General features: G+C 28.7%; 1 protein-coding gene across 1 annotated transcript; it reads left to right on the plus strand.

Moving 5' to 3' along the window:
• Positions 1–10415: 10415 nt before the first annotated feature.
• LOC140829636 (uncharacterized) lies at positions 10416–12002 on the plus strand. The gene is made up of 3 exons (XM_073192944.1): positions 10416–10942; positions 11390–11439; positions 11967–12002. Exons 1-3 carry the CDS (start codon positions 10642–10644, stop codon positions 12000–12002), a joined length of 387 nt encoding a protein of 128 aa, XP_073049045.1. The 5' UTR covers positions 10416–10641.
• Positions 12003–15071: the final 3069 nt, after the last annotated feature.

Consider the following 15071-nt stretch of genomic DNA (forward strand, 5'->3'; position numbering starts at 1 on the left):
TCTACTTCTACATGTCTAGTCTATGGTGAACCATTTAATCATTTTGGTTCACAATCAGTATTTTGGCTGTTACATTTTACCATTCAATTTCGTCTTAGTTAGCTTTGAAACTCGTCGGATTACCATTTTATGTTGCTAGCATTGGCCTCCACAGCAAAATATGTGTTAGGCAAAAGGACCAATCCTACCTTGTGGTATCTGGGAAGTTCGATGCCACAGGTGTGGAGACGACCAGCATCGACGACGCCAATTGATTTAGGGCCATGAGATCCACGCAGCATCATCTCGGAATTTCCCCATGGCGACGTCGAATCTCTCTGTAGCATTCAGAGTATCCCAATGAATTTGAATCAAACATTTGTGTTTTTCTCACACCGAAGGCATCATCAATGTATGAAGGATTTAAACATTAGCTCAGGTCGCAAGAATTTCTCTCTATTTTGTGCCTCATGAGCTATCAATGGCATTGATAGATTTGACTGGAATATACCTGTAAGAACTCAAATATTCTAAAATTAAATATTTATTATTTCATTAGGAATTACGTGTTAAGCATATAAAATAGTAAATACGAAGGTTCTTTGAGTTGTTTAGCACGAGCTTAGTGTATATTGAAGAAGTTTTACTATACTTTTTAATAAATCATGTCAATCTATAAATAAAATTTACACATGCATATAGCAAATTTAAGCATGAATTTTGAAGTCCTCAAAACTTAAAATTCTCAAAATCACAAATATTATGAGTTCAGGTCTTTGGAGTTCTATCTTTTTGGTGAAGATTGACGGTGATGTAGCTTCGGATTTTTTTATTTTTTTTTGGGGGGGTAAAAAAAAGATATACTATTACATATTTGATATTAAAAGCTAAAATGTAATAGGGAAAAACTGTTTCACGCTCATCAACAACAACGAAACACATTCCACTGGCACAAGGAGTAGGGGCGGAGCCAGGATCTTGGTTCAGCGTAAGCAACCATATATATAATTAATAAAGCAAAAAATAGAGCAATAATTATTCGACAGCTAAAAATAATGTGTCATAAAATTTGAACACAAGTTACGCACATCCAGTTGCATTGATAATTGATGGGAAAACGTCAGAAAAATGATGAACAACTACGTGTACAAAATCCGAAATAAAAAAAAAAATTATATAAAATATACGTTCGAAAAATAAGCATTAATTTATTATCGGTTGGAAAAAGCATAAAATTATAAAACAATTGAATGATCGACAAATATTGAACGAAACAACGAACCTAAAATTTGGTAACATTTTGAATTTTTTAGAGATCATGAAAGATTAAGAAGTAATTAAAATGAATTAGAATGATTGTTACTCAAAGTATATGACGTTCGTGACTCGAGAAAAGAAAACACATACAAAAGGCTATATAGAGTGTATACTTAGATACTAATAACAAGTAAAAAATTGAGTCTAAAATTTAGGTCTACAAATTATTAAAAGAAAATTGGATCAGTAGACAACTAAACATATAATAATAGCATACACAAATTAAAAATTTAGACACACACACACACACACATATCTATCTATCTATACTAATCTAAATATATGAATTGAATTGTGAATTTACATAAATATCCTTACTTTCATTTAATATTAATCATTAATACATATTTTCATATTAATCATTAATACATATTTTCTTTTTCATTTTCTATTTCATAAAATTAAAATTAATTAATTAAAATCTATCTATATCTATATCTATACTATACTAATATAAATGTGTGAATTGAATACATGTTTTCTTTTTCATTTTCTATTTCATAAAATTAAAATTAATTAATTATCTATACTAATCTAAATATATGAATTGAATTGTGAATTTACATAAATATACTTACTTTCATTTAATATTAATCATTAATACATATTTTCATATTAATCATTAATACATATTTTCTTTTTCATTTTCTATTTCATAAAATTAAAATTAATTAATTAAAATCTATCTATATCTATATCTATACTATACTAATATAAATATGTGAATTGAATACATGTTTTCTTTTTCATTTTCTATTTCATAAAATTAAAATTAATTAATTAATATTTAAAATTATCATTTAATATTAATCATTATTACATATTTTCATATTAATCATTAATACATATTTTCTTTTTCATTTTCTATTTCATAAAATTAAAATTAATTAATTAAAATATATCTATATCTATATCTATACTATACTAATATAAATATGTGAATTGAATACATGTTTTCTTTTTCATTTTTTATTTCATAAAATTAAAATTAATTAATTAAAATTTAAAATTAATTAAAATTAAATTAATCTATCTATTATATGAATTGAATTGTGAATTTACATAAATATCCTTACTTTCATTTAATATTAATCATTAATACATATTTTCATATTAATCATTAATACATATTTTCTTTTTCATTTTCTATTTCATAAAATTAAAATTAATTAATTAAAATCTATCTATAATATACTAATATAAATATGTGAATTGAATACATGTTTTCTTTTTCATTTTCTATTTCATAAAATTAAAAGTAATTAATTAAAATTTAAAATTATCATTTAATATTAATCATTAATACATATTTTCATATTAATCATTAATACATATTTTCTTTTTCATTTTCTATTTCATAAAATTAAAATTAATTAATTAAAATCTATCTATATCTACTATACTAATATAAATACGTGAATTGAATACATGTTTTCTTTTTCATTTTCTTTTTCATAAAATTAAAATTAATTAATTAAAATTAAATTAATCTATCTATCTATACTAATCTATACTAATATCTATATATGAATGTGAATTGTGATTACATTGACATCAAATTCACACAAAATCACTTTATTTTTTTTTCAAATTCACAGAAAATCACTTTATTTTTTTATATTACAATTTGTCATATTAATGGTGTTATTTAAGTCATTTTTTATTTTAGTTTAATAAGATCATTAATAGTGTATTTAACTCAATCAAACTAACTATTATTTTAATTTACTTTAAATTTAATTTTAAATACTTAAATTTATACATTGCCGTCAAATAATAATAGGAAGACAAAAGAGATGAGTCGGATTGAATAAAAATAAAGTATTAATAAATATTAAGGTCATACAAAATTTCTTTCTCTCATTTAGAATAAAAATATTTTCAGACTCCTCATGTGTCAATAGAAATATACGATTGAGAGAAATATTTTTCTGTAATAGATTTCAAACACTGTTTTTAAGTTATTTAGTCAATTTTTTTATAAATGCTGCTAAATAAATATTATTAAATAATATGCTATATTTGATCATTTTTTGTTCTTGCAATGAGAGGAGTTTTTTTACCCTAGCGTTAACATGTTTGATTGTTATAAGTCATTTGTATTGATCATGTAATTGTGTTTGGATTGTTTTTGTTATTTGTTTGTTTGCTCAAAGAAAAGAGAAAACAAAATCAAATATCCAACATAAATGGTTATTTTTCAATTTTTTATTATTAAGATATATTGTTATTTTTTAAACACATAATGCATGTTTTCTGTTTGCTTAGATTACTTAGTTTAAAGTGAGTTAGAAAATATTAAAAAATTGAAATATTTCTTCGTTTTTACCTTATGTCTCAGAATATCAAGGAATAATATTTTTTATTTATTGGGACAAATATATTTCCAAACTTCTGTCTATAAATCAATATTTAAATTTTTTACGACATTATTATATTATCTAATCAATTTTTTTTACTTAGATTGATAGAAGGCATTTTAATTTGAGTTTTTATGTTCTTGTTTATATTATTTTTGTAATATTATTTATTATGAAAATAATAGGTGAACTACAAAAATTGGTAGGTCTAAGAGTCCTCAGGTAAACGACAAATATGGATAAATTATTAAAATATATAATATCTAGTAGATTTTTGGCATGCGCTTTTGTTCTAATTCAATGATTATGCATGATTCTAAATTTTCATTATATCACAAGTTAACGCATGTTTTGTTGTTGCTACATATATTTTGTCAATAGTCTAATATTTTTCTATGGTTTAAGAAAAATTGTGTGCCTTTGTATTATATTTTTACAGCTGCTTTTCTAAATAGTTTTATTATGATTTCAAGGCACCATTTTTCATTTGTGTTTTTTTAAAGAAGTTGAATGAATATCTATAAAACGATGACATTAATAAGACGTCTTCTCTTTATTTAAAAAAAATATTGGAAAATTTATACAAATTGTAAATAATATGGGTTAATATTTAATTTGAGAGTGATTTATGCTTTTTATTGTTAGTATATACTTCAATTTCTTTGTTATTGTACTAAATAAATTATTTTTAAACTTTGAGTTATCATTTTTTTTCTTATCGAGATTGTTTGTGTTATGATTTTTTTATTCGTTTTGGTTAGTATTGTTGGCGGTAATTGATTTTTCTGATATTATATGATGTGTCTTGTTGTTTATATAAAAATAAGTATGAGAGTACACCAATCAAACCACGTATTTTGGGTCTTCTGTTCTATGAAGAGAATAATAAATGGTTTCTGTGAATTATATAATTTCTTGGTTTTTCATATATATAGTCTACGAAATGCGTCAAATTTTGAACAAAAAAGTTTCGACAAACATAGGATGAAAAAAAAAGACATGTTAAATAAAAAATATATGTTGTGTGTTACTATGTTGGGTGCGATAATTGTCCCTGTTTGGTAGAGCGGTCGAACCGTGATGCTTGAGCTGCTGTGCAGTTTAATAGATTTGAGTTGCACAATTACTACTAGCTATAGTTTTTGGTAAAGCGACAAACGCTCAGTCTTACAATTGGTATCAGAGCCAAGGTCACGGGTTCGATTCCCTTTTATTGCAATGAGTGCAATTATAAGAGGAAGATTGTTGAGTGCAATAATTGTCCCTACTTGGTTGAGCGGCCGAACCGTGGTGCTTGAGCTGTTGCGCGGTTTAAAAGATTTGAGTTGTACCATTACTACTAGCTATAACTTTTGGTAAAACGGCAAGTGCTCAGTCCTACATACTATGTCCTAATTTCTGTATGATATAATTCAAGCACATTTTTTTATAGATATTTGAAATTAGGTCCAACTAAGTAACATGAAACATATACATATATATTAAATCATATTTAAAGCAAAATTTTAAGATCAAGAATGATTCAGATTTAAATTTCAACGAAGCACAATGAAGAAGAAATTGAAGAATTGTATGTGTACATTAAGTGTTATATAATGATTATGTTGCTAATTCATGGTTGTGCGACATATAAATGTCAATATTTCTCAATAAAATAGTTTTTCAAAAAGAAAAAATTATTCATTCAGAAAAAAAAAATACATGAAAAACAAATTGTACATAATTTTCATTCTATTTATAATGGTATGAGAACGATTCTAAAGCTTTGTTGACACAATATAATAGATGAATTATGTGCATTTCATTGACACATCGAGCCAGTTTCACTTTATTTCCTCCAATATTATCTCAATATATTTCGAGGTGATACGATTGTTTTTGTCTCTTTTTTTTAGTCAAAGTGTCTAACCAGCTAATTCATAACATATATGATGTAGCATAGAAAACTCCTTGTCAAGTAAATTCACTTAGCCAAATATTGAAATTCAAATAAAATTCTACAATATTTCATCAAATTAATTTTGGCTATCGTAAAATGCTCATGAAATCTAAATGGTTATATTATTAAATGAGATATTGAATAAAACAAATACTTTGACATATATTAGAATGATATCTCATATGCATATTTTAATTACATTATTCGTATCTATTCTCAAGATTTTTAAAATACAATAAATAATTTTGTATGTCGTTCTACAAGATAAAATATTATAAAACAAAATATAAACTCGCTAGAAGAAAATTTGTTTTGTTTCAATGAATAATATAATATTATGTTCTAAACGCAACAAATGAGATTGAAACTATATCATCCTCATGACATGATGCACGCAATCATTATTGCAAAGCTTCCAAAAAATGACGATCAAAGATGATTTTCTTGAATTGTGTCAAATTAAATGAGGACACAATTCTAAGATATAGTCATTTGAAGAGATTTCAAGTAATTTTTCTCACAGTGATTGAGAAATAGTTGTTGAAAATTTATTAATCTTATAGCTGTAGACGATCAGATATTTGCTGAGCATACCAAAATAGTTATATGCATATTATAACAAACTACGACAAAGACAGGGGCGGATCCACTGTAGGGCCGGAGGGGGCCACGGCCCCCCTGAATTTTTTTAATTTTTTTTACTATGTAAGATATATTTTATTATTTAGTATATATATTATTTGACCCATCAAAATTTTAAGTATCTATAATTAGTCTAATGGTTAAAGACTTTCGAGGTTTACACATATGGTCCATGTTTAATTCTTTTTATACGCTGTTTTTTGACATTGTTCTGCAAATTTTTTTTTTTTTGAAAACCTAAATAACGGGCTTTTACAAAGTCCCAACTTAAAACCTTTATAGTTGGTTAATACAAACACAATCAAGAAAGCCATTTGAAATAATAACCTTTTGCAAAACATCTGCTATATTGTCGACTGATGAGTGAAATATTGTGGAACGCGAGTTCGGAGACACATCAGAAGGAAAGACAAGGATTCTTGGAATTTTTTCTACGTTCAGGAATTGAGGTAGACCGGGCCCCCCAAACATATCATTCTGGATCCGCCCCTGGACAAAGAGTTGTTGAGTTGTCAAAATCAACCAAGAAGCATATTGGAAAGTGTGTCAAGTGGATAAGATAATTTCTCTGATTCATATACCGTCTATTGTCATGATTTTTTATTTTTTATGGCTTAGTTTGTTTTATTTGATAAATGTTATTAACCATGTTTTAATTCATTTAAATATTATCAAAATTTCGTACATATATTTTCAGCAGTTTAGGTTTTTACGTGCAACGCACGTGCATTTTTCTAGTATATATATATATTTATATATATATATATACATATAATTATATAATTTTGATATCCTGCACACCTACCGTGCACACCTTTGTGAGCCTCACTCACCCATTGGATGCGCAATTTTTGTAGTAAATACATGGAATCAAAGTGATTTTCTATACAAAAATATCATATTACAAAGCATCATAATTGGTGGATATAGACATTAATGAGCGAGTTAAAAGAGTTCTGAAGTTGGATGATATAAGGGGTAATGCCAAAGCCTGGAACATAGTGGATGTTCTCTGTTTCAGTACTAGCCATTGATGAATACAGAAATGTTGGCTTAAGCCATTTATCTACATTCATATATTTTGGAGTAATTACTTAGGTCATTTAAATGAAGCGGATAAAAGTATCTTCTCTTTTCAAAATTTCTAAAATATTTCAAGATTCTTGTTTATAATTAATATGATTTATTGTTTTTAGTATCATTCATCACTGATGATTAAAAATTCCTAAAAGTAATTACTTCAATTAAAAGTCTATATAGGGTACTAAAATTTTATGCTTAGATTGTCAGTGTGAAAAAATGTGTAGCATAAAATCATATGGTTAGTGGTTACTCGTACTCGTGATAGCATCAATATTACTTTTGCTTTTGCTACTCTTAAATACATGTTTATCCACTGAATCAAATCTCAATTTCATAGCGCTGATGAATGGAATTCAAGAACAATGTCAAAACCAAGAAACTGCTATGGGGGAGACGACGCTGATGACAAACAGAGACACTTCTTAACCTGAACCATACCTAGATCAAGTGAAGGTAACGAATGAAGTTCTTGCTTCCATGAACAGATCGAGCTCCCTTTTTGCTCGACATAACAATGATGTCATATACGTGGAAAGACGCTCACCCGGCCGTTTATAGCGGAAAGTTGACGCCCGAGCAACGGTCTCGTCATGATCCTTCTGTTGCTGACTATGAGCATTGGTGTGTTAATCCTAGATTGCCCGATTCTTCTACAATTTTGAGATTTTTCTTCGATACATACTTAACTTGCCAAATTTTAAAAATTTGCTCCCCATATACACAATGATTTGGCATTTGCACGTAAACTGTTTTCTCGTACATGTTCATGACGTACCTAGACTGAATTGAATTCACTGGTTTCTTTGTTGCACGAAAGCTGCCTTGCATGTATTATTTTTTTTTTTAAATTTTATTGATATCTTAACTTAAATTTCGAAATTCCCATTATTTTACAATAACACTTGAATTCAAAAATATTCAAATAAATAATTTTATGCCTTACAAAATGGGATTCTAACAAAAATTGCATAACTGAAGGAAAGGATTAGGTTTCATGGAATATGGTAATTTCTGGTTTCTCATTCTAACAAGGCAGCAAAGGAGCTCGGAATATCTTTTCATGAATATACTAGAACTGGGAGTTAAACCTGATAACTTACCCTTATGCTAATGTAGCTACTATCGGGCTTTGGAAGCTGTGGCGGAGCCAGAAATCTAGCGCTACCCGGGCTAGAATTTTAAACTCTTAACATCCTTTAATAGTTTAAATTGATCTACCCGGACTAATATCAAATTTATCCAAAATTATACAAAAATTTACATATAAATTCTTTTAAAAAAATTTGGACTAGCCCGGGTACAAGAGGCTTTGCCTCCGCCCCTGTTTGGAAGCAACTTCATTAACAGATAATTAAGCAAGATATGCAGTTAGTCGTATCCACTACAACAAAACTATTTCCAAATGCTGCACTGAAGCGGAGAAAATTTAGTCATATAAGTTACACTCGCACTGTTTTGATCATGGGAAATCTCAGCTTTAGTCGTGTAAGTTGGTATGTTTTGTGTTTTAGTCTTGTAACTCGTCAAAATTGATTTGCATCCGGTAAATTGGTTTTTGTTTTTGGCTTTTTTTGCTCGAAATCAGTAAATAAACCAGATATTGTTTATTTGACATTGATGATTTCTTACGTGGCACACGTGACAAGAGTAAAGCTTATATTACACATATTAAAAGTATATATAAACAAAGAAAGGAAAACGAAAAAACTTTTTCTTCCTAATTTGGCATTGAAGGTCATTTTGCTTTATTTTTTCTATTTTATTTTTTATAAGATGAATTTTTGCATGAGTAATATAAGTTCAATAAAATTTTAAAAAAATAATAAGTTAAATGATAAAACATGTAAGGATCAAATGTTTACTAATAGGCCAAAAGTTATAGTTGTTAGTCAAGGCGTAACTTTATTTCGTCATACTTGTGACAGCGCAGAGTACACCTACTTGGGTGCTAATATGTCGGGCTGCTAGGCACATGAGTCATGTGAGGTGCGTGTCTATGTGCTGGTGCTTTCTTATATCCCTTAGAGTACCCTTTCCCTACAGTCGACTCTGTCCCCAGCAGAGACGGTATTACTCGTTAAGAACTTGTGTCACTCTTTTACGGCCCCCTTATCCAATCAGATCAAACGACGCAACGTCAGCAGCTTGACTCATGAGAACTTCCAGGAGATCACTCATCCCAGTATTAGTCTATAAATTATAAAAATTTAAAAATCATTATTAATATTTCAAGTGAAAATAGCCCGTTAAATATTATTAGTTGAATCATTTTTAGTATTTATATGGTTTCGTATATTAATGAAATATTAGCGTTCTTGCTCATTTTTTGTTTTGGATTTATTCAGGTCTTGTATTAATTTATGTGTCAAATTTTATTTGTTACAATGAACATGCTTGTGATCTATAATAAATAATTAGATGCATGTTTATCATTGAAAAAATATAGTTGTCTTAATGAAGAAATGTTAATTAATTTGAATGTATGAAAATGTAACGATTGTGGAAATATTAAATGTTTATATATCAATTTTCTATTTAGATTAATTGTTTATGCGCCATGTTTTTTCGTCTCTTTATAAAAGTATAAAAATTTGTTTCTGATAGAAAGATAAAAGGGATCATATGGAATCTGCATGTTAATTTATGACTTAATTTGAGAAAATAATATTTTTGTCCATTAATGTGCATAATTTTAGGTTTAAGTTCATTAAGATTTCAAATGTAAGAATTAGTACTCTAACTTTTAACTATAGGCTATTTTGGTTCATCAATTACTGACGTGAAATCAAATAAATTATTTCTAATATGTCTTGGTCAGTGCATGTCAGTATTTTCTGGTGTTACATCAGCATTCCGTATACCGTCTAAGTATGACGAAAAGCAAAAATAAAAAAATGAAAGTCAGTGTGCCTAAATAGACTGAAACCCAAAAAAAAAAGGTTAGTTGGACAAAAATGTTATTTTTCATAATTTTTTCTTAAAAAAAACATGAACGAAACCCTAAATACCATTCAACCCCTCAGCCACGGAAAAAACGCTTTGTTTTCAGCCCTAGAAAAACTCAAACAAAAACATGTGAAAAATATATGAACATTTCACCTTTCATTCTCGTGTCCAATCTCCTCGGAGAAAAGGAAATTGAATTCAAGAATCCATTTCCTATCCATTCCAACGTCCAACTAATAAAAACCGCAATGGGTTGTGGGGAATCGAAGCATGCTGTTGCAACAGCCAACATCATTGTTGCCAAAAGCAAGAGCAAAAGATCAGAATCCAACATCAACCCACCTGTTCAAAACGTCGCCACGAATGAATCTGTAAATGCGAAGGAAAATGAAATCCCAGAAGCCATATTCGAGAAAAAAAGAAGGCGAATCCTTGGAGGATGGAAAGAAAAATACCCTAGCAAAACAGGAGGATATCGGAAATGGAGCATCCGGGGAAGAAGGAGAAGGGAACACGCAGACGTCTTGGGATTATGAAACGAAAGAAGACGGTGCGAAAAATCAAGAACTGGAGAAGGGCTGCGCAAAAGATCGGGAGAATGTTGTTGCAGGTGGCGATGAAGAAGAGAAAGCAATGAATTCATGTGACCATTCGCACGATCCCCCGACTAAAAATGGTTAGTGTTCGAATTTTTCTGGAATTTTTTTTCCTGGTTTAATTTGACATTTTGATTATTAAATTTCCAAATTTTAGTGATGACAGCTATTTTGGTATAATTAATGAGTTAGACAGAAAAAACTGATTAATATGAGAAAATGCTGACATGAGATAAAAAAAAAAAAATCCTGCCGTACATCAGCAATTGAATCAAATAGTTGAAAATTAAAGGTTAGTGTACCAAAACAAACATAAAGAACTTAATGAATCAAAATCCAAAATTGAACAAGTTAAAAAAAAAATCATTCTCCATAATTTTTAAGATTTTTTATGATACAATATTTATCTTTTGTTGCATGGTTTTTTTTTTGAGTAATGTTGCATGAGGTTTTAATTATATAATATTAATATATTAAATCTTTGGGGACCTGTATCAATTTAATGAGTTCGTTGTTTCTGTATGCAGAGGAGGGACTTCAATTGGAGTACAAAGCGTCTACTTCTGTAGGAGAAGAGGCAATCGCATCTAATATGTTTTTTTCAAAAATTAAATTTTTGATTTCTAGATAATAAACGGCAAAAACTTGTGTGAGAAGTCTTACAGATCGTATTTTGTAAGACGGATTTCTTATTTGGGTCATCCATGAAAAAATATTATTTTTTATATTAAAAATATTACTTTTTATTGTAACTATTGATATGACTGACCTGTCTCAAATATAAAAATTCTTGAGACTGTCTCACAAGAGACCTATTCATGATATAATTAATAATCTCACCCTAAAGGCTGCAGGAACTTTAGTCTAATAATGGGTTTCCTTGAAATATGTACACATTATGTGGATAATGGGCTGATGGCTAAATGATGTACATAATGTTGTGATAAATTAACAATAATATTTTTGGGTTCGATATCTAATCGTAACAAATATTTTTCTCGATTAAAACATATCATAAATCGCAAAAAATATTAATTCAAGTTGGTTAAAATTATATTTAATTTTGTGGGTTGTTACTTATAACGGTTCTGGTTGATGTTACAGGAAAATGCTGATTTGACGGATTCGAAGACAAATTGAAGAATCTTCTAATGTTCTCAAATTCCAGTTGTCATTGAGAGGACATGGCGTTAATGACCAAATAAAAAGTTTAGTACTTCAAAAGGGAGATTTCAATCTTTATATTTGTTTGGTTATGGTGTTCTAAAAAATAGTAAGGCATTTTTTTTATTGAAACGCAAAGAATGTCCTAACTATTATTTTAATTTGAAGAATTAAAATTTATTTTTTCTTATATTTAATATAATCATATGAAAATTTAAATTTATTTATTCCTTGATTAAATAAATTAAATAGAGACATTCTTGTACATCCTATATCAATCTTAGGACTTCGATTACTCCATTGAAATTTGCAAAAATATAATAATTTAGTTGAATTAATGTACATTGAATATTTAAGAGTAATATTCCTGCTAGTAGTGTTATTTCTTTATGAATTTAAACATCATTCTTATTTTTATTTTTATGAAGTGAAAAACCGCAACCGCTGATCTTGGATAAAACCTAAATTAAACCTAAATTAAATAATCATTCTTATTTTCTTCGTACAATCGAGTGTTAGAGAAATAATAGATTAAGAACAAATAGTCTTATTACTTTTAATTGTGAATATCGATATGGTTGATCTGTCTTACAGATAAAGATTGTTGAGACTGTGTCACAAGACCTACTCTATATTTTTTTAAAAAAATCACTTAGAGACCCTTTAAGCGCTCACTACAAAAAAAATTAAAAAATAAAATTGCGACGGATAAACCGTCGCTAATGACATTTATCTAAAGTCATCGTCGTTAAATTTTGCGACGGTTTCTCGTAATTAACGACGGATGTAGTGACGGTTTTTAAACTGTCGCTAAATTAGCGACTTTTTAAAACTGTCGTTAATTTAGCGACAAATGGTTAATTTAGCGACAATTTTGAGAATATATGTTGCTAAATTAGCGACGACTCTCGCTACTTAGCGACGGTTTTCTAATAAACCGTCGCTAAATACCGACGTTTTTGTTTTGCTGATTAGCGATTATCGCTAATTAATTAGCGAATGTTTTTTAAGAAACCGTCTATACATTAGCGACGGTTTTTTGATTTGTTTTTTTAAATTATAATTTAATAAAACAATTTTAGTTTTAATTTTTATTTGTATATATTTTAAAATTAATCTCCTTGACTCGTCAAATTTTGTTGTTAATCTATGAAAAACAATATAATTGAATAAAATTTAGATTTATTTAAAAACGTTTTAGTTTTGTTGTTACTATGACGTAAAATTAAATTTAAAATCTTACATCGTAATGTTTAAATTAATCTCCTCGACTCATCAAATTAGTAAATAATTTATGAAAAAACAATTGAAAAAATATATTTTTATTTAACGAAGGTTAATTTAGTATTGTTGTTACTATTACGTAAAATTAATTTTAAAACCATAAATCAAAACTTACAATGAACTACGTACTCCCAATATGCATTGACGCTGGTCTGTAATGAAATTTGAGCAGTAATGAACTGTCACATTATTGTGATTCGGCTAAATATGTTATTGAAAATTTTAAAATTAGCAACAACATTTATCTCAATTTTTTTTATTACCAAAAATATAATTTTTAACTTACATGTCATTTGCGAACCATATCGGAGTACGACCATCATGCGGATTGTTGTTCGTGCTGCTGCTCTCCCATATACGTACAAAATCTATATGTATGCAAACGATTAATTAATTTTGTGCATAAAATAAAATATTTTTTTTCCAAATTACAATTCAATCATAAATAAACTCAACTTATTCACTTTCGTCGTAGATGTCACGAACATCGTCGCTCGAATACTGGAACCTCTTCTATTTCACTTTTAGTGTTGTTCAAATTATTTCGTTGTCGTGCATAACATTAACATCGACTAGATTTTGGGACGTCAAAAGAGATTGAGTTGAAATGTGATGAGGTCCACTTTCGTTGTTTTGTGCATCGTTCGTATCAATTTGATTCTGCTCAGTATTTGGCTCAACATCAGAAGTGACATAAGCTCGCCTACGTAGACTACTCACATACATCCAATCTGATTCAGCTCTCTTCGTTGTTGGATAAGTCAAATATACAACTTGCGACGTTTGCGTAGGAAACACAAATGGTTCGTAGTATCCCAGATTCCTTTTACGATTGACATCAACAATTTTGTACCTTTCGTGTATGCGTGTGCCCAAGCGAGGATGAGTATCAAATCAGCAACACTTGAAAAGTACAACTTGTTTCATTGGTAGACCTGGGTATTCAATTTCTATTATTTCCTCAATTTGCCCGTAAAACTCAGTCATATTTCCACTACTCATATGACCAATCACTTGAATCCCCGAGTTGTTTGTACCTTTGAACGAAGTGTCATGCACTGTGTGAAAGTTAAATCTATTAATGCAATAACCTCGGTAAATCTTAACTTTCATCAAAGGACCTCGTGCAACTTGTTTAATAATTGGATTTTCAATTCCAACATCCGGTGAGGTAGCCTACGATAAAAATTAAAAACTTTAAATCGCATTATTTAACAGTTTATTGGAATATGTAAATAAAATTGTAATTTGTCATTTATACATATTGACGAAACCACATGAATAAATTGTTTTGGATGTACGCCTCGACTGAAGAGTCGTCCATCTCTGGATATTCCATACGGATATTGTTCTCGTACATGCTGCAATACATTGAATACAAGTAAAAATCTGAAACGAGTGTTTATATAATTTAATGAATGACATATGCATAATACCTCACAAATGGCTTTATTTCATTGCAATTGTGCAAAACATATGTTTAAACTGCATGATATTCTTCATTTGTTAGCCATCGCGATTTTGCAGCTCCAATCTTCTTACCACGAGTGCGGAATATTGAAAGATGTTATGAATTATTAGTGTCAATGAATGTGCTTTCATGAGCTTTCCCAGTTTTCCTCCTTCTAATGTATGTTGAATCACTGAAGTAATGCTGACAGAATATAGCAACCTCCTTAGCCAAGTGCGCATTGCGTATGGAACCCTCTCCTCGTGCCTTATTACGCACCGTGTTTTTCAATTTACGTAGATATCTTTCAG

The sequence above is a fragment of the Primulina eburnea genome, chromosome 4 (assembly GCF_022965805.1).
Source record: "Primulina eburnea isolate SZY01 chromosome 4, ASM2296580v1, whole genome shotgun sequence".
Taxonomy (NCBI): domain Eukaryota; kingdom Viridiplantae; phylum Streptophyta; class Magnoliopsida; order Lamiales; family Gesneriaceae; genus Primulina; species Primulina eburnea.